The sequence below is a fragment of the Leptinotarsa decemlineata genome, unplaced genomic scaffold (genome assembly GCF_025532065.1).
Source record: "Leptinotarsa decemlineata unplaced genomic scaffold, Ldec_3_MD MMD2_tig00026314_RagTag_RagTag, whole genome shotgun sequence".
Lineage (NCBI taxonomy): Eukaryota > Metazoa > Arthropoda > Insecta > Coleoptera > Chrysomelidae > Leptinotarsa > Leptinotarsa decemlineata.
In genome coordinates this window covers 10584758-10610090 of record NW_027412684.1, presented here as the reverse complement: position 1 = coordinate 10610090, position 25333 = coordinate 10584758, and the positions used below count along the sequence as shown (strand labels likewise).

The following is a 25333-nucleotide window of genomic DNA, read 5'->3' as shown; positions in this document are numbered from 1 at the left end:
TTATAACAATAATTTCATCGCCAGCCATGGAAATTTTCACATGAAACGATAGTTTTCAACGTTTTCAGTAATACCTTCACAGTCCTCGGTTCTGTTGCGAAAAAAAACATTTCCTGTAACTCCTGCTATCATTTTGATTGAAAAAATCATACCATTTGAAAAATTTCTGCTGCTGAAAATATTTTCACATGAAACGAAGGTATTCGGTGTATTCTATGATACCTATGTAGTCCTCGATTTTGTCGCGGAAAAATACACCCCCTGTAACCCTCCTACCATGAATAAATAAATATATCTTTTGAAAAATTTGTGCATATTTTTCAAAAGATATGATTTTTTTTCATCAAAATGATAGGAGAGGTTATAGGGGGTGTATTTTTCCTCGGCAAAATCGAGCACCATATAGGTATCATCGAATACGCCGAATACCTTCGTTTTATGTGAATATATCCCCAGCAGCACAAATTTTTCAAAAGATATGATTTTTTCAATCAAAATGATGGAAGGAGTTACAGGGAATGCTTTTTTTCGAGACAAAATCGAGGACTGTAAAGGTATTATTGAAAACGTTGAAAACTATCGTTTCATGTGAAAATTTCCATGGCTGGCCATGAAATTATTGTTATAAGAGACAACTTTTAATGGCTAGCAATGAATTTTAACGACCAATGGTGGTTTGCGCACTCCTTTCCGTTAATGGTAAATTCCCCCAATTCGTGGCTGAAACCCATGGCTGCTTTCACACTGGTTTCAAAGTTTTATACTTGCCATGAAAAACGAAAAAACTGATTTTTTTCATATTCTGCATCTGAAGCTTATCAAGGTTAAGGTTTTTCTATATTGACTCAATTATAGTGCCAATTAATGTGAAGTTGAAGAGAATACATGTTTTTATCTTTATTTCAAAGATTTTTTGTAAACATAAAATAACTTTTAACTAAGTAACCTTACAATCCATACCAGTTATATCAAAAGTTTATGATATACTTCGAATAATAATCAATATTATACAATAATAATAATTAATCATTTTCATTTTTCACGATAATCTGCTACCACGGCTACATCAATTAGTTTATTAGGTAACTTTATATTTTCAGAGAATATTTTTGAAATCATTGCTTACAACTACTACTCTCACCAACTAGAAAATTATACTAACAGGTTAAAAACAATTGTTCCTACATGTTATAGATTTATTCCAGAAATATCCTCTTTGAACATAATGATTACTTCAATTAAATTTATATATATTTTTTCTCATTTTTTTAATTCTTCTTCCACCCTGCGAAGTAGTCAATTTTAATTATATGCATGTATTGAATTGAAGGGGTTATATTTTTAGGAGTGATTAATTTTTGGGAAAGAAAGTTTTTGGCTTTCTACTACTCCATCTTGATACAAAAAAGGATGAGGAAATCTTCCAAAGAAAGGAAGGAAGTAATCAATTTGAAAATAAGTAACTCTATACATGGATGTGTAGATCATGCAAAGAAGTAACTTTCAGACACAAACTGAAAGAAAGTCCTCCTGAAACAGCTACTTTCATATAAACATTGAATTACACGAAAGAAAAAATTCTTTCGAAACAAATATTTCTATATGAACACTGAATTACACAGAAGATACTTTTCTTTACTCAGTTTGTATTTCAAACATTCGTTGTGGAATAAAAATCAGTTATCATTCACATCAGTTCTACTTTAAATGAATTTTAACAAATTGCACTCACATGGAACACTGTCATCCTCACTGGTATACATCGATGTTTCGCCTTAAGACACTTGCCCCAAGGCTCTTCAGTACCAAATTGGATAACATTATAGAAAATATACACAATTCATTCATGAATTACGATTTTTAATGTCACGGAATAAGCTTGATCTGCTTATGTCATCGATGACATCGTAATGACATTAATGAGGATGACAGTTTTCCATGTAAGTGCAATTTGTTACCATGTGATATATTTTTCAAATAACGTTTATGAAGATCAAATCGTGAGGTGTAGTTAATGAAATAAACATTTCTTTGATCTAATTAGAATTGTCTCATCACATTGTCAAAATATGTTAAAGTGGTAGGTAGGTATATATGACAAAATTTCGGAAAATTTGACGGAACGCCATTTTCGATAGAAAAAGTGCGAGGTAATATTTGTTCTTCTATACTTTTCAAAATAATCGGGAACACGGTATTCTATTTTACGATTCTTTGAAAAAAATTGTGCGACACATTTTTCAACTCTCACACACCATTTACAATCGAATCAATTATAAGTAAAATGAAAATTAACTATTATCGATTTTCTTCGCGTATATTTTAACAGAAAAACGCTGGTCAAAGAATGAACATTTGACAAGTTTAACCTACATTGCGACTAAATTGAAAATAAATTGAAATCCAACTAATAACTTTCATAATAACTTTCACTAAAGAGATATATTTTGTTACTTAGCTTCAGAGTGAAAGTGATTAACACAGCGTTTTTCGAAACCAATCGAGTAATATTCTCATATATAAACGTTTGCTTTTACAATACCCTAACCGAAAAACAGTACAAAAGTAAGTATTTATAAAAGATGGTCCATTCTAAATGAGTTGTGGAAGAAGTCAAATCAGTTTGAAAATTGAAAATATTCACCTCTTTCAGCTTTCTTACACTGTAAGATCATGCAAATGCCTATCGGAAAAGACTTCTTTCCTAGATAATACCACGACGGACCTTGAATCATATTCGGCATACAGTGAAATATATCTGAATTGCATTTTTGCACATACATCAAGGCCATTGTATGGAAAACAATTCCTGTGCATTTTCTGTTTAGCTCTGTCAATATAAAAAAAATTGGGAGCTCGAAATTCGACGAAGTTGACGAAGGCCTGTGAGAAAGTTATCGAAGTCATTGAAAATATTGTAGTGTGGTGGGTAAGGCTGAACTTCGACACTCAATTCGTTCAATTTTCGGACGGTGATTCGTGAAACGGGCGGAGGGAGTTTCACGAATCATGAATGGTCCGGTTGCAGAAATTTACAGTGAATCACGCCAGTCGCTGACCAACATACAGGAACCATGGTTTTTTTTCGGTGGGTTTTTGCCTTTGGGAAGTGCCTGGGTGGCTCATTGGTGTCCAACCACTGCCCTCAACGTCTCTGGTTGACATAGAGGATACACTTTTTATCACACCCGACGGTCCGATCCAAAAAAGGATCTTTTTGGTTGCGCAAGAGCAATGAAGAACAGACCTCGAAACTTGACAATTTCTACCGATCGTTCATGTCGTAGGGCAGCCTCTTTTCGAGCTTTTTGACCTTTCCAATACGGTTAAAACCATCAAAAACCATATGGAAGCTGACGACCAGTTCGTCTGCCATCCCACAAACTGTTTGTGATGAGTCAGTCTCCACCAAGATCCTCAAATTCTCGTCCTGGATTACTGTGGGTTGACCACTTCAGAGCTCATCTTCGAGGCTGAAATCTCCGGAACGGCATTTCGCTAACCAACCGCGAGGGTCTGTTCGACCCTCCACCGCAACCCGCATAGGTTTATTGTGGCTCACACATATTCACACTCGACCAAATAAACCCAGCTTCTTAACGAAGCCGATTAGTTTGTATGGTGAGTGGTCTTTCAGGTCATATGGTAAGAGTACGGCTCTGCCGAACTCTTAAAACTTAATTGGGTCCCCAGCGGGGCAGGCACAAAGTATATGCTCTGCAGTTTCATCATTTTCCAGACAGAGGCGACACACACTGTCCTTCGACAGTCCAAGTCTCTGCATATGATGATTCAAATGACAGTGACCTGAAGGAAGGCCTGTTAGACATCGTAGTTCATCCCTACTGTAGTCCAACAACTGTTTGGTATCAAGCTTCGAAGGGTGAATAAACGCCTTGGTATGAGCCAATCCTAGAAGGTTCTGCCAGAAGTCCATAAATCTTCTTGACATCCAGGTGTTCAATCTTCGTTTGGTAAGGCCTAAAACGATGCCAATGAAAGGTTCTGGTCCGATACAGCTGTTTGCAGTACCCTCCTCTGCAAGGGAGTCAGCAGCCTCATTGCCTTCCAGGCTAGTATGGCCAGGAATACAGACCAGAGACAGTCTGTTAAGTCTTCCTATCGAGGAGAGTAGTTTTTGGCAACTTGCTACCAATTTAGACCTTGCTTGGTAGGAGCCAAGAGCTTCCAACGCCGCTCGACTGTCCGAGAATATTTTTATTGACTTGTGTATGAGGTTGGATTCTTCCAATCTCTTCGCAATCTCTCCGCACACAATTCAATACGTAAATTTCCGCTTTAAAAACAGTCGCATAGGTTCCTAGGCAGGTTGATATCTGTCCTGGGTCTGCAACTGCAACTGTGAACCAACAACTAGCTGCTCTTGATATTGCCTTCTCCCGAAGGATCCAGTCATCTCTACTCGGGAACAGTACTTTACAAGGCAGTTCGTAGTTGACAGTTGGAGGCCTGAAGTCAGAGGTCATTTCCAGAATGCATTGACTTCCAGTGTCAACCAACAGTCTGTTGCACTCTGCAATAAATTGATTTGTGCAATTGGCAATATGCAGTCCATCTAGCCTCTCTCTCCAGAAAAATGTGAAGAGGATGTAGATCTAGAAGGATTTCCATAGCCGCTGACGGTGTGGTACTGATGGCACCACTGATGGCCAGACAAGCCTGTCTCTGTAAGATAGAGAGCTTTGCCTGAGCCATTTTCTAAAGCCTTCAGTCACCAGGCAATTGTATCATAAGGGATCATTGGTCAGACAATCATCACAAATCCAATGGATATGTCTGGGACCTAAACCCCAAGTTTTACCACAAATCCCTCGACATGTCCAAAGTTTCAGTATAGTTTCTTTGCAATCTTGTAGTGACAGCAGTATTTTCATAATTGGTTCGATGATTTTGCATATAGGAAAACCGTCTTCGACAGGTGGTTTTGACACTGACATAAATGAACAGCCTCTTTAAGATATCAGAACAATCGATTGAATTTTTCATGATCTCGCTAAGGAAATATATCATGGCAAGTTTACGCTTTACGTAATAAGCTGAAAAGAGGCCAAAAATTGAAATTTGGAAAAAAGAACAGCATCAATGCTCGCTCGCTCTCTTGCTCTCTCTCTCTCTCAGTATATTCAATTCAATTCAATTTATTTGGAATATGTTAATATACAATTTAATAATATTATGGTTAGGACCACTAGGAGTTTGAGGAAAGCAGCCTAAGCGCAGGTGGCTTGTAATGTGCTTCCGTCTGTCTCCCCGTGGAAGTACTTTAAAAATATATCAGGCACAAAAGTAATAAAAGATAAATGTAATCTTTATTATTATAGGATACATCCTAATCTTACAAGACATAATAACTAATTAATAATTTAAATTTCCACAGTGCCAAAAATATTAATGAAATTCAAATATGTATATAGATAATAACAATAATGAAGATAAACTAAATAAAAAGATAATAATAAAAAATATACAATTTATAATATCCAGTGTTGAAAACCAATATTGATATAGTAACTATATATAATATACATATTTTCCAACTAACTAACGCTCTAGGTATTCCAATAATTTACTTTTAAACCCTCTTACAGTATTTTCCTCTTTAATGGCATTTGGTAAATTGTTAAATTCCCGTAGTCCCTTGTAGAATAAGTTTTTAGTTCCGCCACCAGTGTTGGTTCTATATATATGAAAATTATTATAAGATCTTCTCTCATGTTCATGTATTTGATTATTAAAAACCAAAAATTCATTAAAATATGTTGGTTGGAGACTTTTGGTTATTTTAAATATAAAAACCATTGTTAAAAAGAATAATCGATTTGAAATCGACAGCCATTGTAGTATATTTAACATGTGATCAATGGAAGTATAACGACTGCATCTTAATATAACTCTCATGCTCCTATTTTGGAGTTTTTGAAATTGGGAAAGCCTATTTTGGTTTATTAAATGCATTAAAGTTGGACAGTACTCAAAATGAGGTTTAATTATACAATTATATGTTAATATTCTGGAGTTAATAGTCAAATTATTTGCTATCCTAGAAAAAAAATATAATTTTTTTGAATTTTTTTTTATAACGTATTCAGCATGACTGTTCAAACTCAAAGTGTTATCTACAATAACTGTTGCAGTTGTATTAGTGAATAGACAGAGGAAGCTGGTATATTTTATGAGAATAAGTACCTATAATTACCTATACATCTAGGTTTACATAATATTGGAAATAGGTACACCTACACTGAAAGACACATTGGAAGATTAGAAAATGTATTGAGTGATATTTCTGGGTTATTGGGTATGTTTGAATAAACTGTTTATACGAGTATTATTTACAATTATGAATTCTTTTGTATTTTTTTGTACTTTAAAAATGTGGTATTTATCTTTATTTCAAGGGGAAGCATGTTATACAGTTTTGGAGCGAAATAGTAGACTGAACGTTGGGTATGACTTTTTTTGTAAAAGGGTATATCAATGGATAAATTATGTTCATTTCTGGTGTACTTTGTATTTGCCTTAGAATAATTGATATTGTTTGAGTATATCCACATAAGACACTGGTGTGCATACAAACTTCTTATATCAAGCAGATTAGTTTCAGAATAGAGATTTTCTGTATCAAATTGTTTGTTTTTTTCAACATTATTTTTAAAACTGTATTCTGGAGCACCTGTACAATATTTAGCACGTTCTCAAACATTCCACACCACACTGTGATACAATATCGTATAACTGACTCAACAAGGGATTTGTAAACAATAATTAAGCTTTTTTTTTGTGAGTATATCCCTGAGTTCATACATTTTATATCGAAGATGTCTAAGTCTTTTTACTATATATTGCAAATGTTCATCCCATCTCAGATATTGGTCCATTACAACTCCTAAATACTTTAGTTTAGTTACTTCTTTAATATATGGACATTCACAAATGGTTTCAGAACACTTTGGCATATGTAAATAATTTTTTTGTTGGACAGGTTGGTGGTTGCTCAGAAGAGTGAAAGTAATAAATTTCGATTTTTCAACATTAAGGTTGAGAAGATTGTTACTTAACCAAATTTGTATTTTACCCAAACACTCTTCTGCTACTTTATATACCTGTTGCCATGTATCACCTGTAGAGATAATTGCAGTATCGTCAACATATGATATGAGGTGCCCTTTGAAATTATTTATGCGACTTAAACTATTAATATATGCTAAAAATAGTATTGGGCCTAAAACGGTACCTTGAGGTACGCCTCTAGAGATTTTAGCCAGTTCACTAACATTGTTACCTATTTTGACCCGTTGGGTTCTACAAGAAAGATAATCTGTAAAAACATTATTTGCTGGTCCTCGTATTCCATATAAATTTAGTTTATTTAAGAGTGCTTCATGAGAAATTGTATCAAAGCCCTTGGCCAAATCAAGAAAAATTGCCAGACACTTTTTTGAATTGTCTAAGGCATCCGATGCTTGCTTAAATAAATCTAAAACAGCTAGTTTAGTATCACTTCCATTAATGAATCCATACTGAATTTCTGTTAATACCTCATTTTTTTGAAAAAAATCCAGTAGGCGAATTTTGAGGGCATGCTCCAATATCTTCGCAAAATTATCTATTACAGAAATTGGTCGATAGTTGCTGGGATTGGATTTATCACCAGATTTAAAAACGGGAGTGACTATGGAATATTTCCATTGCAGTGGTATTTTGCCAGTTTTGAATATTAAATTGATTATATAGACAAGGGGTTGTACCAAATACAGGTGTAGAGTTTTTATAAGTTTGGAACTAATTCTATCGGGACCAGGTGCACAATTGTTTTTTAATTTTGATATAATGTTTATAATTTCTTTATCAATTACCGGGGTGAGAAATATTGAATTTACTATTGATTTGTCGTTCAAAAATTGTGTGGTCATTCTATATGATTTGTTTATTTTTTAGCCATTTCTGTGCCAACGCTAGCGAAATATTCATATACCACGACACAGTAGAATAAAACTTGACTATGATATGGAGCTACAAAAACACATGACATTCAAACGGACAAAACTTTTGAAACAACCTAGCTATTCATAGTCCACTCGTTAATAAAATGAAAAATGAAATAATGAAGTTTATTTTGCAATCAACGGACATCAATCAATATATTATCGTGCCACAAGTTTCCCGAGGGGTTTTCCGGTTCATGCATAAGTCATTCCAGATACGAAAGTTAGACTATACGGCGACACATAAAAAGTCGCCATTGATCTAGCCGGTTTGGCGCATGCCTCAAAACGGGGCGACAGGTACAGACCCATTTAGCGCGAGGAAAATCAATACCGCAACTCGCCGGGGTGGTTTATTTTCTATTTCCGCCTCCCCGACTGCGTTTTAGGGCCACGTGCCTTTGCGTCTTGGCAAATGTTTTGACTGGGGATGGAACTCGATAGGAAGAAGTTCCGTGCGGGACAAAAATAGGGGTTGGGAATATTTGACGAAGAATTTTCACCCTCATGAAAGGAAAATCAATTGCACTTGAATGTCACTTTGCACTTTTCCATTTGTGATGGATGTTCAAAGTAATAATACAATATGAAAGTTTCTGTTTTGCATGATGTACACATCTATGTATAGAGTTAGTACTTTTGAAATGGATTTCTTCCTTCCTTTCTTTGGAAGATTCCCACATTTTTTTGTATCAAGATGGAGTAGTAGAAAGCCAAAAACTTTCTTTTCCAAAAATAAGTCACTTCAAAAATTATAACCCTTTCAATTTAAACAATATCTGTGTTATGAATCTTCAGCGTAATTCGGTATGAAAGAATATAGTTAATATGAAAAAGAAAAAATGTTTATTTTTCTGGGTTGCACCAGGAATAAAAGTATTATAGTTATTTATGTACCAAGGGTATAGTCGAAGTAAACGATATTGTGCACATTTAAAGGTGGCAGCACTCTCAAAGGCCAAAAAAACCAATACATAGAAATGAAACGGCGACGAACTAGTCCACGTGGATTGTATACTTGGCGGTTCGTATTGGATAATTTTTACTAACCGAGTTTTATGATTGGCTGAAGAGTCATAAAATTAAATTTGAAAGTTATGTTCCGGTGGCGAATGGAAATCGGGAAATGCGGGGATGGTTATCGCCGTCGTGTCATTGATGTTCAGTTCAGGAACTGATCGCGGTTTGAGTGTTGAAATTCGATATTGGTACAGTTATAATTACTAAAAATTTTTGTTATCTGTTTAAAATGTGGCGTTCTTGGACAAGTACTAATAGTAATAACGAGTGTGATAACGCAGACTTTTTTCAGTGTAGTGATTCCAATAGTGATGGTGAACAATGCGAAAAAGAGAAACCAGTGAATAAGATTCGGATGCATTCGAATATTGAAACACAGAGAATATGTTTCAATGTAGATAAAAATCTACATCGAGGAAAACAAAGTATTACAAGCAACATCAGATTTGAACGTGAGTTGTTGTGACAAAAATCTTCAGAATTGGATAAAGAAACTATGATTTAGATTTAAAATAATAAACAAACGTCAAGCAGTTATGGAAAGCAGAAGAATAGTGTAATCTCGTAACAAATAATCAAAACAAATAACTAAATATAGACAAGAACAACGGCAAATTTTCTATTTCGACGAAACTTGGTGTGACACCCACGAGACAGTTACGAAAGGGTGGACTGATGGTTCGAGAATGTATACGCCTAACATGCATACAATCAAAGGATCGCGACTAATCTAAGTAGAGGATGAGTTCCGAATTCTTTGAAATTATATGGGAAAAAAACTTGAGGACTGCAATTTTGACTATCATAAGAACATGGAAGTTAATATTTTCGAGAAATGGTTTGAAAACACGTTTATCCCAGATTTCGATGCGAATAGTGTAATAGTCCTTGACAACGCTTCCTACCATTCGCGACAGCTCATCAAAGTACCCAATAAAAATTCGAGGAAACATGAAATACAAAGTTTTTTAATGATGAAAATTTGTATTTTGAAGATTATTATTCCAAAAACTAGCTACTTGAAGTTGTACAGACAGAAACATTTGAAAAATTGTATGCCCTTGAGAGTATTGCTGAAAAGTATGGATACACCATACTGAGACTTCCCCCCTATTTTTATGTTTTCAATACCATCGATATGATTTGAGGAAAATTGAAACAAAAGCATCAGGAGTAAAAATAATTTTCCAAAATTTGATGAGAAGGTAATAGCGCTAATTAAAGATAGATACTTCTTCTTTATATTACCGAAGAAGACTGGCAGAAAAGGATTTAAAAAGTTATTTTAGTTGACATGGACACTTCCATATTATTACACAAACCGATAATTTGATTTGTTTTCAACATCTTTATTTCATAATAATTGGCTTATAATCATTCATAAGGAAATGCTGTATTTATTTGTTAAAGAATCATATTCAACTAGATATCTCAACTTGAAAAATCAAAATTCGAGAACATTTGGAAATGGGGTGGAAAATGATTTTTCTTGATTTACACTGAAAATAGACCTGTTATTGAAAAAAGTTATGAGAAATATAAAGCTCTATAACTTTTCTCTGAACCAGTTTTCCACATTACCTGAAATTTCAATAAAAAAAATTGTAAAAACCAGTCTTTTCATTTTTTTTTATTTTTTTTCAAAAAAAAGTTCATTTATTTTTCACGAGATTTGGTGGAAACTCACCTTTTTGTCTTTATGATATGCAATATTTTTTCAATCTAAATGTCCAAAATAACAGTTTTTTGACGTTCTTAAAGAAATAAAAAATACCCCTGTTCTGAATACATTGTTTTAAATTAACAATTGATATTTTTTTCAAAATTAATGAGTGATTTTTCAACGAGTGATATTATTTTTTGTTGAATTATCACTTTGGGATGATGTGAAAAAAACATTTATTTTGTCTGTCATATTTTCTGGCAAATTTATAGCAACATACTTCGTATTTCTCTCAACATCACTGGATTGAGAAAACAATTTTTTTTCTTCAAGGACAGTAAATCTCTAAATATCATTGACCAAAATGTGCAAATTCGTATGCCCAAATGATGTATCTCGACTTACTTTTGATAATTATTTGTTGGCAGAAACTACGATTCAATTTAAAAATGCCATCTTCAAGTTTTTGCAATTAGCATATAAGTGAAAACAAACTTTTTCTCAGAATATTCGAAATTAGAAGATTGATGAATCATATTCATCGATCAGGCCAAAGCTCAGAATCTCTGAAAATCTTTGTGGTTGCTCACGTCTGCTATAAAATCTGGGAATTGTATTTGCTGATGTCTGCTGTGAAAAGTTTGTGTGCACTCCTTTCTGCAAAAATGCTTTCCCTCAATTTAAATGTACAGCCCTTCAACAGAGCAAAAATTCCAAATTTGTTCAATATTCTAATCGTCATATACTTATTTTGCTTGTAGATCAAGAAGAAGGCGTAATATTTAAACAATGGGGCGGATGTGCCTAATCTTATCGTGCATGGACACCCGCAGACAGCAGATGTCACTTGTTTCATCACGAATTCAATTCTATAGTACATGGGCCACAGTAAAAAACACTTTTGATTCGCAAATAAATAGTTCATTCATCCTGAGTGATCATGCAAAATGATATAAAATACATTCAACCAGAAGACCGTGAGACAGTATTGATAGGACTGGAACATATTAGCATAGTTGTCCGGTCAAATTAGACCAAAAAATAAGAGTAAAGCTACCTAAATTCCCATAAAGTATGAATAATCAGTAAAATTGTTAAAAATATGATTAAAAATTAAATTTTAAAATTCCCCATCTTTCCCTTGAATGGAAAAAAAATTATTCAAGGTCAAAAAAATGAGTTTTTCGCGATTTTCAGCAAACCGGTAAGTTTTATCATAAAAATACTTCAGACGAAAATTGTAGATCACAAAATTATCTACATAAAATGTATCAGTACTTTTTTCCTACGAGCCACCGTTTTTGAGATATAACGATTCAAAAAGTTGAAAAAACTATTTTCTTCTTAAAACCAGCAAAATCTCATCATCAATCGGAAATATATTTATCAAAAAGTTTATCTACTTTTGCAAAGTGTCAAAATCATGTACTATTTTTACACGCAAAAACTGGCTGTGATACGACATCTGCATTTTACAGGAGGGGTAAAATAACAGTTTTCAAAATGTTTGAAAAACAAAATTTTGTTAAATGTGTTGAAGTTTTTAAAAATAGTAATTCAACTCGACAAGAAATTATCACTAACGGCATTCGTTTTCTTCTTTCTATGTAGAAAGCTTCTAAAAAAACTACCTGCTTAGATAAGTATAGATATGCATGTTTCGTTAAAAATACCAAAAATAAAAAACAAGTACAATTACTTTGTCTTCCTTCAACCTCAGTTTCTGCTCATCAACATCTTTTTCGGGTATATTACAAAGTTCAAGTGTGGCTTGGTTATCAGCTAGACAGCTAGACCCTACAGATTGGGGTTGAAAGTTGGTCAACAATTCATTAGAACGAGTCCAAACTTTACTTCCACCTGCGCCGGAAAAACTGGTAAACAAAATTTTTTGCAACTGCAAAAAAGGGGTGCAGTGCTAAATGTGGTTGCAAAAAAGTCGGACTGTTTTGTTCTCTAGCATATACACATTGTCAAGGCCGGTCGTGCTCTAATATTGAATCACCAACAGTGAGGATCCAGGGGATCCGTTTGATTAACGCAGTTTATATGTACTCAGGATGAAGATGAAGAACAAGAAGAAGAAGAACAAGGCGAACAAGAACAAGAAGAAGAAGAAGAAGAAGAAGAACAAGGCGAACAAGAACAAGAAGAAGAATTTGAAAGTTAATACTTAGACGATTGAATTTCAGTACTTTTTTTCAACTTAAATTTCTTTTATCTTTTCATTCTCTGATAATATCCATTATATTGCAATAGTTTCAAATTAAACGGGATATCAACTGACCCGTGGAATAGGCCTACTAGGGAATCGACGTTAAAAAAACACGCTAAGTACACTAACTCATAGGTGGCTTGGAAACGTTTGCATATTATGACGATTACAACTTTTACAACTTTTTGAATCGTTATATCTCAAAAACGGTGGCTCGTAGGAAAAAAAGTATCAACACATTTTTTTGTAGATAATTTTATGATATACAATTTTTACCTGAAGTATTTTTTTGATAAAACTTATCGTATTGCTGAAAATCGCGAAAAACTCATTTTTTGACCTTTGACCGTGAATAATTTTTTCCATACAGGGAAAAAATTGCAAACTTTCAAATTTCATTTTCAATCATATTTTAAACAATCTTACTGATTTTCAGCTTGGTGGGAATTTAGGTAGCTACGAATGTCTAAATTGACCGGACTATAGTCTCTAAATGTTTAGTAACATCGAAGATTCTCACGGACGTATGATGACCTATTTTCCGGGTTTCTCTCCGTGTTCTGTCTTTGATCCTTCCAAGGATTATTTCCACAATGTTTCGACAAAGTCTACTTTTGAACTACATTTTTGCTAACTTCATTTTTGCTAGCTTCATTTTAACCTCACATTCTGTTCCAGATGAATTGACAATAAAAGCCTCGAAAGCTCGAACAAAAAAAAGAGTTTCACAATATTTCTGCCTCTGACTGCTGATGCTGCGGATTCGTGGCATTGTCGGAAGGCTATAGCGTATACTATAGCTGCACCCATGACTAAGTTGGGAATAGTCCTTGTCTTTCGAGGATGCCACGAATCCGCAGTTAGCCTCTGATGATGAATCCGCTTGTTAGTTTCGACCCTTTTTTTTTTCGCAACCAAGTGTTGCATGTTCTTCACAATTGGCTGTATCGTACTGACGAAGGCTAAGTAACCAGAAACACGTGTCTGCGATTTTCCCACTTTCCTATGAGGGCTTGTCCAATATGCATCGTAGTGTAACGAATCTGAAGCCGCCCCTGACCGATATGCCGGCCGACTCAAGAACGAACACATGACATCACCACGAAAGAATGCAGTCGGGAATCGCCGGTAAAATTCTAGGACCGAACCGACTACAGATTTCTAAAAAGGACCGTTACCGATATAAGCACATCTTTCCAACCCAAGAGGGCAGTTCAAAAAGTGAATCGAGCGGCTAAACAAGAAATTCGAATAGTGGAAATAAAATAAGCGTTAGTTGCTACAATAGTTACGTATGGCTGTTTTTGGAATATTGATTACTGTTTCATAAGAATACCTTCTTATTTTTTCTTCTAATTTTTTAACAATTGTAACTTTTTGTGTGCTATAAAATCACTGAAACGAGCTCATCCAATGGGCTACTGCTCATATTTTCAAGGGCTCTATCAACACTAATATCTAAACTAGGGATTTATTTTCTCTTACTGAAGCGAGATTAAGGTCACTTCTGCGACTAGTGATACGTGATAACGTTACTTGGTATTAGGATTCATATACAAAAAATTCAATTGCAGAGTATGAATTCCAGTTAAGCTAAACGGAATTGTGCAAACATCAGTTGAGTAATGACCTTTATAATGACCGCCTCCAGATAAACGCGAAATGGTCGTAAAATAAACGTTTGGCAATCAGCTCTCGGACTACTAGAAAGTGGACCCTCTACTGCGTTGCAGTTTCAACAGATTTCGAAGATGGTTGTTAATTTTAAAGGATATTTACCTACCTGAACGCTATACAGGTGTGTTAACCTGTCGATAAACGGTAGATAAATTTTACCTGTCTGGTTAAAATTTTCTTTTCCGTGTGGTACTTGTAGACCCTATGCCTTTGGCAGGAGACACACATATTGTAATGGTGAACGGAATACATTCGCGAATGGATCATATCGTCCATTAGTCATCCTAAGCGGACATTGTAATACATAATTCCTTGACACATCCGTATCAGCATAAAGTAGCAACATTCTATTGTAAGCTTCACAGACTATTAAATATTGCACTGTCAGAAAGAGAGGACTGAGTTTTATCAAACAAATTGCTGTTAACAAAGATTGAAAGGTAGATATTATAAACTCCTATCTTTCCAAAAAATTACGAAAACAAACTATTTACCACTTCGGGAAACGATAATAAGCGGCAAGTAACAATAACATGTGTTGATGAATCTACCAATAACATCGCTCATTTTTTGCAAAAGAATGACTTTGCTACTGAGGGGGCTACAGAACAAACACAAGTCTGCAACAAAAAAGCTGTCTAGATGTTTTCAACTAATTTCTATATATTTAGGTGTTTTGAAAAGTAAAGAAATATACAAAAAATTCCAGAACGTCAGGTTATTTTGCAAAACGCAAGATTGTATTATAAAAATGAGTGTTTTTGGGCTAACTTGAAGTCATGAATAAATAGGTACAATTTTATTAATTAAACGGTTTTTTGGAAAGAAAGTTTTTGGCTTTCTACTACTCCATCTTGATACAAAAAAAGGGATTGATTACTTCCTTCCTTTCTTTCGAAGATTCCCTCATCCCTTTTTTTTGTACCAAGATGGAGTAGTAGAAAGCCAAAAACTTTCTTTCCAAAAAATTAATCACTCCTAAAAATATCACCCCTTCAATTTGAATGGTTTTATTTAGCTTACCTTGTTTGTTTACTTATTTATTTATTTGTTTAGCTCAAATTTAGTAATTGAAGTTTGACCCCCTTCCTGTTGACAGATTGAAATTTGGTTCACACATTTAGTTTTGATTACAATTCAATTTGATAAATTCTGTATCATTGTGAATGCAAGATGGCCGTAGCTACAAAATGGCGGATTATATATTGTTTCACAACTTCCTCAATATGAGTATCGAATGACAGAGCTTGACTGTAGAATGGTAGTACACTTTGAAAAAGATTCAAATTCAAGATGACCACAGCTTCAAAATGGCGGATTACATATTTTTTGAGTTATAGGGTGAGTTATACTCGAAAGTAATTTCAAATAATAGGATTCGTTATTGAACGTTTAAGAAGTTCAATATTTTGAAGTGGAAAATCAAGATAATGACAAATCTTACATAAATCTTATTTTCAATAATAGGTGTAATCGATAAAAAAAGTAGATAACTTTTAGTGGTCATGTCGAACTTGATTTCTTTCATACATGACAACAACAAATAAAATTCAAATTAGTGTGATTGTCGTGCTGATAACAAGATGAATTTTTCAATACATTCTATTTGGAGCAAATACTATAAGGTTGTTTCAAAATTTTCGTCCGTTTCAATGTCATGTGTATTGGTAGCTCCATATCTCAACAAATATTTATTCTACTGATCAATCGAGAATTTTGTACTCGATACATTGATGATGTTTATTTTTTTTTATTTTTATTTTTTGACTGTTTTCAGCTTATTATATAATGTCGTTAGGTGATTTTCGGACAATTTTTCTCCATGAATTCAAATTGAACCAAAGGGATACCGAAACAGCCGAAAAATTAACAAGGCATTTAGTAATGGTAGTGTCCCAAGTGATCGACCTAGAGTAATCCAAAAAGAGGATTTGAGAACCACAGTGGAAATAACCTCCGACTTTATGCCTCCAACTGTCAACAACGAATTGCCTTATAAAGTACTGTTCCATAATAGAGAGGACTGGATCCTCCGGGAGAAGGAAATATTAAGAGCAGATAGTTGTTGGTACACAGATGTATCAGAAACACCTTCAGGTTCTGGTGCAGACCCAGGACAGAGATATCAAACTGCCTAGGAACTCATAAGACTTTATATTTCCAGCGAAAATTTACGCAACTTAATTGTGTGCAGAGAGATTGAAAGAATCCAACCTCATACACAGTCAAGCGGCGTTGGGCTCTTGGCTCCTACCGAGCAACGTCTAAATTGGAAGCAAATTGCCAAAAACGACTCTCTTCCATAGGAAGACTCAACAGATTTTCCCTAGTCTGGATTCCCAGCTGATACTGGCCAGGAAAGTAATGAGGCTGCTGACTCCCTAGCAAAAGAGGGTGCTACAAGCAGTTTCATCGGTCCAGAACCTGTCATTGGCATCGCTGTAGGCTTTGCCAAACAAACATTGAACACCTGGATGGCAAGAAGATTTATGGGCTACTGGCAGAATCTTCCAGGATTGACTCACTCCAAGGCGTTTATTCACCCTTCGAAGCTTGATACCAAACAGTTGTTGAACTACAGTAGGGATGAACTACAATGTCTTCTCACAGGACACTGTCATTTAAATCAGCATATGCAGAGACTCGGACTGTCAAAAGACAGTGTGTGTCGCCTCTGTTTGGAAAATAATGAATCAGCAGAGCACATACTTTGTGCCTACCTGACTGGGGACCGAATAAGGTTTTCAGAGTTTGGCAGAGCCGTACTCTTACCATCTGACCTGAAAGATCACTCACCATACAAACTATTCGGCTTCGTTAAGAAGCTGGGTTTATTTTGTTGACTGTGAATAGGCGTGACCCACAATAAACCCTTACGGGTTGCGGTGGAGAGTCGAATAGACCCACTCACTTTTGACCTAACCTAACCCCAGTGGAGACATATCCATCACAAACGGTGCGTGGGATAACGGTACTGACCACCATCTTTTCAAGTACTTCGATAAATTTCTCACCGATAGAACCTTCGCCAATCAGCACCAGATAAAAACGGCCTTCGTCGACTTCATCGAATCCCGAGCACCCACTTTTATGCGGACGGAATTAATCGACTTGTGTTACGTTGGCAAAAGTGCACTAATTCAGATAGCACTTATTTCGATTAAATTAAATGAGTATTCACTGAGATATTACAGTTTAAAGTTAACTAATGAGATCAGACAGAACTTTTGAAACAACCTAATATTTTTCAGATATTATTTGTTTTATATACATATAGCTGAGCATGTTATCGACAGTTTTGTGAATGGTAAGCCCGGAGGATTTGAGGTTGTTTCTTAATAAGAAGAATATTGATGTATGCTAAACTCCGCCAAGTAAAATAAATGCCATTTATTATTATTGTTATTATGTAATATTATTTTTGATCGGTTAAAACGTGCGCCCATATTTATTATTTTCGAAATTTCATTGGGCAATTGAGTGTATGATAATTTCATGAAATTGTGAAAACACAGATCAGAGGATTTCCCTGTAAATTATTATACACGAAAAACTTGGTTTGTTTTCTTAGACATTATTCCCTTACTTAGATCCGCCACTGTGTAAGGTAAATACCAAATGGCATAGTCTCAAATTGATACCAAAAAACTTAGTTTATATTATGAAGTTTTGAGACAGCAAGTGTGAAATACATAATGTTAATCATACTTCCTTGACGGAGAAGCTATAGTCAGCCGACCCTGAAAATAGATTACACTGTTTTGAGAATCGATAAACCAGATGGGTTTGATTAATTTTTTTCACGCCAACGCATAATAACAAAAAAATAATGTGGAGTGACGCTGTTATTTCGGTAAAATGTTTTTATATCCTGTATGTTACGAGAATGTAAAACAGGATGAAGATAGGAGATATGTCTCTATAGTGAAAGTCAAAGTTGTCAATTAGCAGTGATTCCATCATAAATAATTTTACTAACGCTGAAATGGCTGATATGCACTTTATTCATGGATTAGCAAATGGAAATGCGGAAGAAGCACGGATAATTTACCAGGACAGATATCTTAAGAGAGTAATTCCATGTTAAGACATGCAGAATGCTGTATGCGAGATTATGTGAAACTAGGAGTTTTTATAAAAATGCAGGTGGTGGAAGACCAGAAACTGTAACAAGGACTGAACTAGAAGAAGCTATACTTGATGCGATAGAAGAATATCCTTCAAATGGTAGCTGGAAGTCAGCCCAAAAAATATACGGACAGTTCTAAAAAGAACCCTCCTATATGCATATCACATACAGCGGGTTCAAGCTCAACTGCCTCGGGTTCATGCAAGACGGGGCTCCAGCTCATTTCAGTGTTCATGCTCTCACTATCTCGTCATCATCATCCTAATCGCTGGATTGGACGTGCAGGACCAAAATTGGCCAGCTCGCAGTCCTGATACGAATCTTCTACTAATTGTGAATGACTTGAGTAATCGAATAATTGACAATTGAAATGTCATAAAGAATACTCCAGGTATTTTTGAACATGACAATGACAAATCGATTGCAGTAGTGGATTTTATCAGAAGGGGGATATTTTGCTCATTTACATCAAGGTCGAAATTGTTCATTATTCACTTTTTGTTTTCATTTTATATTGCCCTGTATCTCACTAACGAAGCAACTCCGGACATATGTTCATAGAAACTTTTATTCTCAAAACGACCTAAGGAATCACCCTCTGAAGTTTCCTACCATAGATAGGAAACACCCTGTATAAGTGTCTGAACACTTCATCACATCGTTCTCAACTACCTACACCGCAGGTTCTGGTGAATGCCTGCCGGAAAATATATATGAATAAATAAATAAATAAATAAATAAATATATATATATATATATATATATATATATATATATATATATATATATATATTGATTGATGCAACTAATTTTCCTTTATTTTGAGTATTTCAATATTAAATTCTACAAAAAGGATTTGAAGCTGGAGCTTTATATCTTCTATTATATTTATCTGCGAGCGCTTTCGACAGTTGGTAGTACTGTCATCTTCTAGGCACTCCTAAAACTGAACTGGGCATCCTGCCTCTTTATACGGCCAGAGCGTCTTAACTCAGGTATTTCAGGTACTTCAGGTAAATTTGCCTGTATTTGTTCTGAAGGTACTCTTCTTTGTGTTAGATCTTCTCTAGGAATGTGTTGGCGTGTGTTTGTATGGCGTGTGTTGCAAGGTTTGATTTATATACTGTTGGATTTATGTATGCCTTTTTGTGCTCATTGTACCTTTGGATCCAAAGTTGGTTTCTGGTATAGTTATCTTCAAAATACAAATTGTTATCCATTAAAAAAATTTGTACTTTATCTTTCCTCGAATTTTTATTTGGTACTCATACTCTCATGGGCGTACACTTTTTCAAATGTTTTTGTCTGTAAAACTTCAAGTAGTTGGTTTCTGGTACAAATCTTTAAAATACAAATTGTTATCCATTAAAAAAAATTTGTATTTTATCTTTTCTCGAATTTTTATTCGGTACTCTGATGAGCTGTCGCGAATGATAGGAAGCGTTGTCAAGAAATATTATACAATTCGCATCCAAATTTGGAATCAATGTGTTTTCAAACCATTCCTCAAAAATATTAGCTTCCATCATCTTATGATAGTCAACATTGCAGTCTTCAAGTTTTTTCCACATAATTTCAAAGAATTCGGAACCCATCCTTTACTTCCTCCGCAATGCACAATGATTAGTCGCGATCCTTTATTTGCAGGCATGTTACACGTACACATTCTCGAACCATCAGTCCACCCTTTCGTAACTGTGTCGTGTGTGTCATACCAAGTTTCATCCAAATAGAAAATTTGCCGTTGTTCTTGTCTATATTTAGTTATTTGTTCTAAGCATTTGTGACGCAATTCCACTATTCTTCTGCTTTCCATAGCTGTTTAACGTCCGTTTATTATTTTAAATCTAAATCCTAGTTTCTTTATCCGATTCTGAAGAGTTTTGTCACAGCAGCTCACGTTATGGCCGGAAGTAGTCAATTTCTTCCTTATGATTTCAGTTGTAGGAATCTCATTGCTTTTGTAACAGTTTGTTTTCTTTATGATTTTATTAGATGAACATCTAGAGGTTTTGGTAATCTCGTATCATATCGCGTCTTGCGTTCATAAGGTTTGTTTTTGACTATTTTACGTACAGTTGAGAAAGGATTTTCGGTCAAATCTGATGTTGTTTGTAATAGTTTGTTTCCCTCGAAACCAAACTTGAGATGTAAATTCTTATGTACATTGAAACATACTCTGTATGTTTCAATATTCAAATGCATCCGAATCTTATTTACTGGTATCTCTTTTTCGCATTGTTCACCATCGCTATTGGGATCCCTACACAAGAAAAAGTCTGCGTTGTTATCACACTCGTTATTACTATTAGTACTTGTCCAAGGACGCCACATTTTAAAAAAATAACAAAAGTTTTGAGTAATTGTAACTGCACCAATATCGAATTTCAACACTCAAATCGCGATCAGTTCCTGAACTGAACATTGACAACACGCCGGGTATGAACATCCTCGCATTCTATTCGTCACCATAACATGACTTCAAATTTAATTTTTTCAGCCAATCATAAAACTCAGTAAAAAGTATCCAATACGATCCGCCAATTCTTTAGTCCACATGGACTAGTTGGCAACGGCATCATTTGTTTGTATTAGTTTTTTTGACCTTTGAGCTTGCCGATAACTTTAACTATTCACAATACCGGTTACTTCGACTATACATGGGATGTGTCTTCCCCGCTTGGGGCTTTGTTCACGAGATGAAGCTGTTACTAGTTAACAATATATCTCTTAAACGAAGGTTTCATACAACACTACTCCATCTCCAATATTCGAAACGTAACGTGTTTGCGAGCTTCGTTTAAAAAACAAATTGGCAATTCCATTCACTACGAACCCTATATGATCCTAATCCAAGCTCAGTTCCTCAAAATGGCAAGTTCAACTCAATCTATGGCAAAAAAAAGTTCATAATGAAATGTTCATCTGTAGTTACTCAAGTTAGAAATATCTGGATGCCGTGATAAATAGGTTGATTCGTGAATTAAAGGCGTCGTCACCCCGTTTTCGGCGTCGCGATGGCTATCACTCGAATGTTGTAGGGATCGAGCGGGGTTGATTAAAACCTGAGATGTCGAATTCGGTTGACGAGGTCGAAGACGCCAAGAAGAAGTGACAATTCACTTCCAAAGTGGAATTTAGTTTGTTTTTTGAATAATTGTTTCGTGATTTTCTGAGCTGATCAAAATAATATTAGCAAAGGGGCCGTTGGATGCAAGGAGAACATAGGCATCGACAGACGTATTGAACTCGACTCAATACAATATAATTATAATCTCTCTATATCCTGGATTAACTGCTGCAAGGCATTTGATGCAACATCACATGAGCACATCTTGCATTTTCCAGATGCCTCCGACCAAGTATATAGTGTCTTGAACAACTGATGCTACTTTGACAAACTCGCTTTACCACAACATCTGTCAAGCTAGTGTCCAAACAGAAAGGAAGTGTTTCCCTCATCCCCATTTTTTTCGACATCTCACTTTCACCATTATCCTTTGTGCTCATTAAAACTCAGGTGCTAGGAGACCAGAGAGGGGTATAACACCACTCAATTATTTTATAAGGGTGATCTTGAATTCTATTGCTCTGGAGAGAAAGGATCTCCATCAGTCCTTAGGAGTGGTGGAACAGTACCCACATGCTATCGGTATGGAATTTGGGATAGACAAATAAGCAACAGTACATCTCAAAAGATAACGATGTGGGAATTGCCGAAAGGATGTGCAGCTTATGGTGAAAGCATTCTGTACCTTCTGCACAACATCCTACAGATCCGGTGTTGCTATTACGTTTCAACAATCTTGAAGATTTCGGCTTATCAAAGCACCTGATGTTTGCTTTTCTCACGTTGGGCAGACTAAATTCGGAAAATAAGAAATTTTTCATAACCTGTCAAGATGGCAACACTCTAGTCTACCGTAGTCGTGTGATGGGTATAGAGGCTCATGACACCAGATGCATGGTCTGTTGCGTGAAATCCGAAACATTTATTAATTTGCTGTCGGTGGGTCCAGTATTCATCCATCGACATAACATGGCCTATAAGGCTGTCATTCTTGGTGCATTGCATATTCTCAGGGCACATGCTTCTCGGTTCGAGTGATCACTTGCCCCTTGATGTGGGGAGTGGTAATTAGCTGCACACAGCATGCACTCTATAGAGTCGGAGATTGGGGGAACCTTCATAATTTGTACAGTAAATAGACAAAATGTATTTTACATTCACTATCTATAAATCATGTTGTAGGGCTAGTATTTTTGGAGGAAAATGTAAAATCTCTGTATCTGAATATGCTGAAAAATAAACAAGCACTGCTCCCAAACACCAAAACTGCAAAACTTTCACAAACTATGTTGGCGAAATGCTCATCTGTTCTTTAGCATAATAACCCAGGAGTGTCATAATGAGTATAGCCAATATGAAAGCCTAATAGATAAATAGTTGAAGTTTCTGTTCAACATTTTAATGTGTGGACTTTTTTTTTATTTGTTCAAGATGAAAATGATCAACCATCGCTTTTTGGCATAAAATCATTTATTTCATGCTTCAGATGAATTTTCCTCAGTTAATGTGTATTTGAAAGTTGTTAGTAAGGTATCTTCTTAAAAATCAATATCTACTTTCCTCTAACCCAATCTAAAAATATTGCTACACCACTGTGAATTCAACTGCATTCTGAGAATGTGACCTCTGGTGACTTTTCTTTTGATCTTATCCGATAACATCCATGAAACACTTTATTTTTAAACTGTAGTTTTGAAATATGGGTGAAAATTATTCAGAAGTTAGATGACAATAGATTCTGATTCACCCACACAGTAATGATTAAATAAGAGAATTATCTTAGAAACCTTATCATTTGGGGTCATCTCATGAAATAAGATATATTTGGTAGGTAAGAATGAAATTAAAAAAAAGATTTTTTTTTCAGCGATGCTACTAACCATGCTGAATCTGTGGCTATTTTTAAGTCAGGTCTTGCTGTGTATCAATAACGCAATCAAATATTAGCGAATTTAACTACCTACTAAATTTCAAGAAAGTTTTTTCATGAAGTACTTACTGGCATTCATTCATGATCTCCTCCTGACTCCTCACTTGAACGGGGGCCAATTTTTCAACGGATTCTTCATAATTTCCGAAACACTTGGTTATTTTGTCGTCGAAGGTGTTCACCAAATCCTCCAATGACCCAGAGAATGTTTCAGTAAAGTTATCCGCGACGGATTGCGTCTCCCCATTCTTTAAAATGATGGTCTTCTGGGGTATGCTCAACGGCAGGGAGTTATTGAGGATGTCTTCATTGAAATCGTTCAAAACGTCGTTTATATCCTGCTTCTTTTTGTTGTAGTTAATGTTGTTGATGTCGTTTTCATTTTTCATATTCGCGGTTTGGAATTCCGTGGAGCCCCATTCGTCAGATTCCTCGAATTGAGCCAAAGGGGCTTCGAATTTCAACTCAGCCATTTTTGTGGCCAAATCACGCATTGCGAACCACACTCTAAGCGTACAACACCCTGTCACAGCTTCCTGTGGCCCCGACACTACGCACTCTGACCTGACAAAAATCGCACATCAGATAATCCACCTACACACTAACACTGACAGAAGGATAATGCGTCATTTAAAAATGTGTAAATGTGAGAGCGTCCTCTTTTGGTCATCTAAAAAGTCAGTGTACACCATTGCCAAGTTGCATCCCTTTTCGAGAAATTAGGCGACATCTAGTTTTATATTTCTAACATCTAACGTTGTTACAAAATTTGTATTTGTATGTTCCAATATTCATTTATGAAAATGTAAAACAAGCTGATAAATGAAAATAATATTGTACAATAAGACAGTGTGAATTTACAGATTTCACCAAGATCGGAAACTAACAAATGCAAGGAAATTTATACTCAAAATGAATAGATTAATCAACAAATGTAGAATGTGGACGTTTACAGTTTGTGTATATAGATATTTGAATGTATTGAGGAATTTTTCGATAACCTCTTATATTTTAGATATATCAGACTAAGAAGCTAAGATGATTCAAAAAAGATAATTCAATTTATAAAAATTTCTAGTATTTTTTAAAGATATGATGTCATAACATCATTCATCCACTTAAGTCGTTGGCAATATCCTGATCTCACTTCGTGGGGAGGAAATTTCAACGAAAATTTTCAAAGGTGAAAGACTAAATCCTCTACATCACTCAAATACCACTGAAAACTTCTGCGACTTCGAATATCGATCCACTATCATCGTTCAAACAACGAATCATTTCAGCCAATAATATTTTATTCACTAGAAGAGAGAAATTTGGTAAAATAGTAACATTTAAACATTGCAGTACTGCAATGCATTTAAACAATGCAGTACTGTTTATGTTTTGGTATTTGCTGCGTTCTGCGATATTCAACTATGGAGTTTCGAGAGCAACAAGGAACCACGATATGTTAAAACAGGTGACAGGCCTTTGTCAATATTCTGTGTTTCTGTTTTACCATCCGGCTTAGTTTGAATGTATCCGATAGATGTCTCTATATGAATAATTTCCATACAGTATCATTCCATTCCTCCAGCATCCATGAATGAACTACATATATATTTCACGATACAAATGATA

The 25333-nt window shown here is 35.1% G+C and overlaps 1 protein-coding gene across 2 annotated transcripts in view; it reads right to left on the bottom strand.

Moving 5' to 3' along the window:
• The window catches only part of Unc-76 (fasciculation and elongation protein Unc-76), a 58573-nt gene extending 34230 nt beyond the window's left edge, over positions 1-24343 (bottom strand). For both annotated transcript variants that reach the window (XR_012467125.1, XM_023159910.2), the window contains exon 1: positions 23780-24343. Coding sequence is in view for 1 of the 2 variants with exons in the window: in XM_023159910.2 (XP_023015678.1) it covers positions 23780-24204 (425 nt within the window). In the remaining variant the exon portion in view is untranslated. The remainder of the gene's footprint in view (positions 1-23779) is intronic.
• Between the last annotated feature and the right edge of the window lie 990 nt (positions 24344-25333).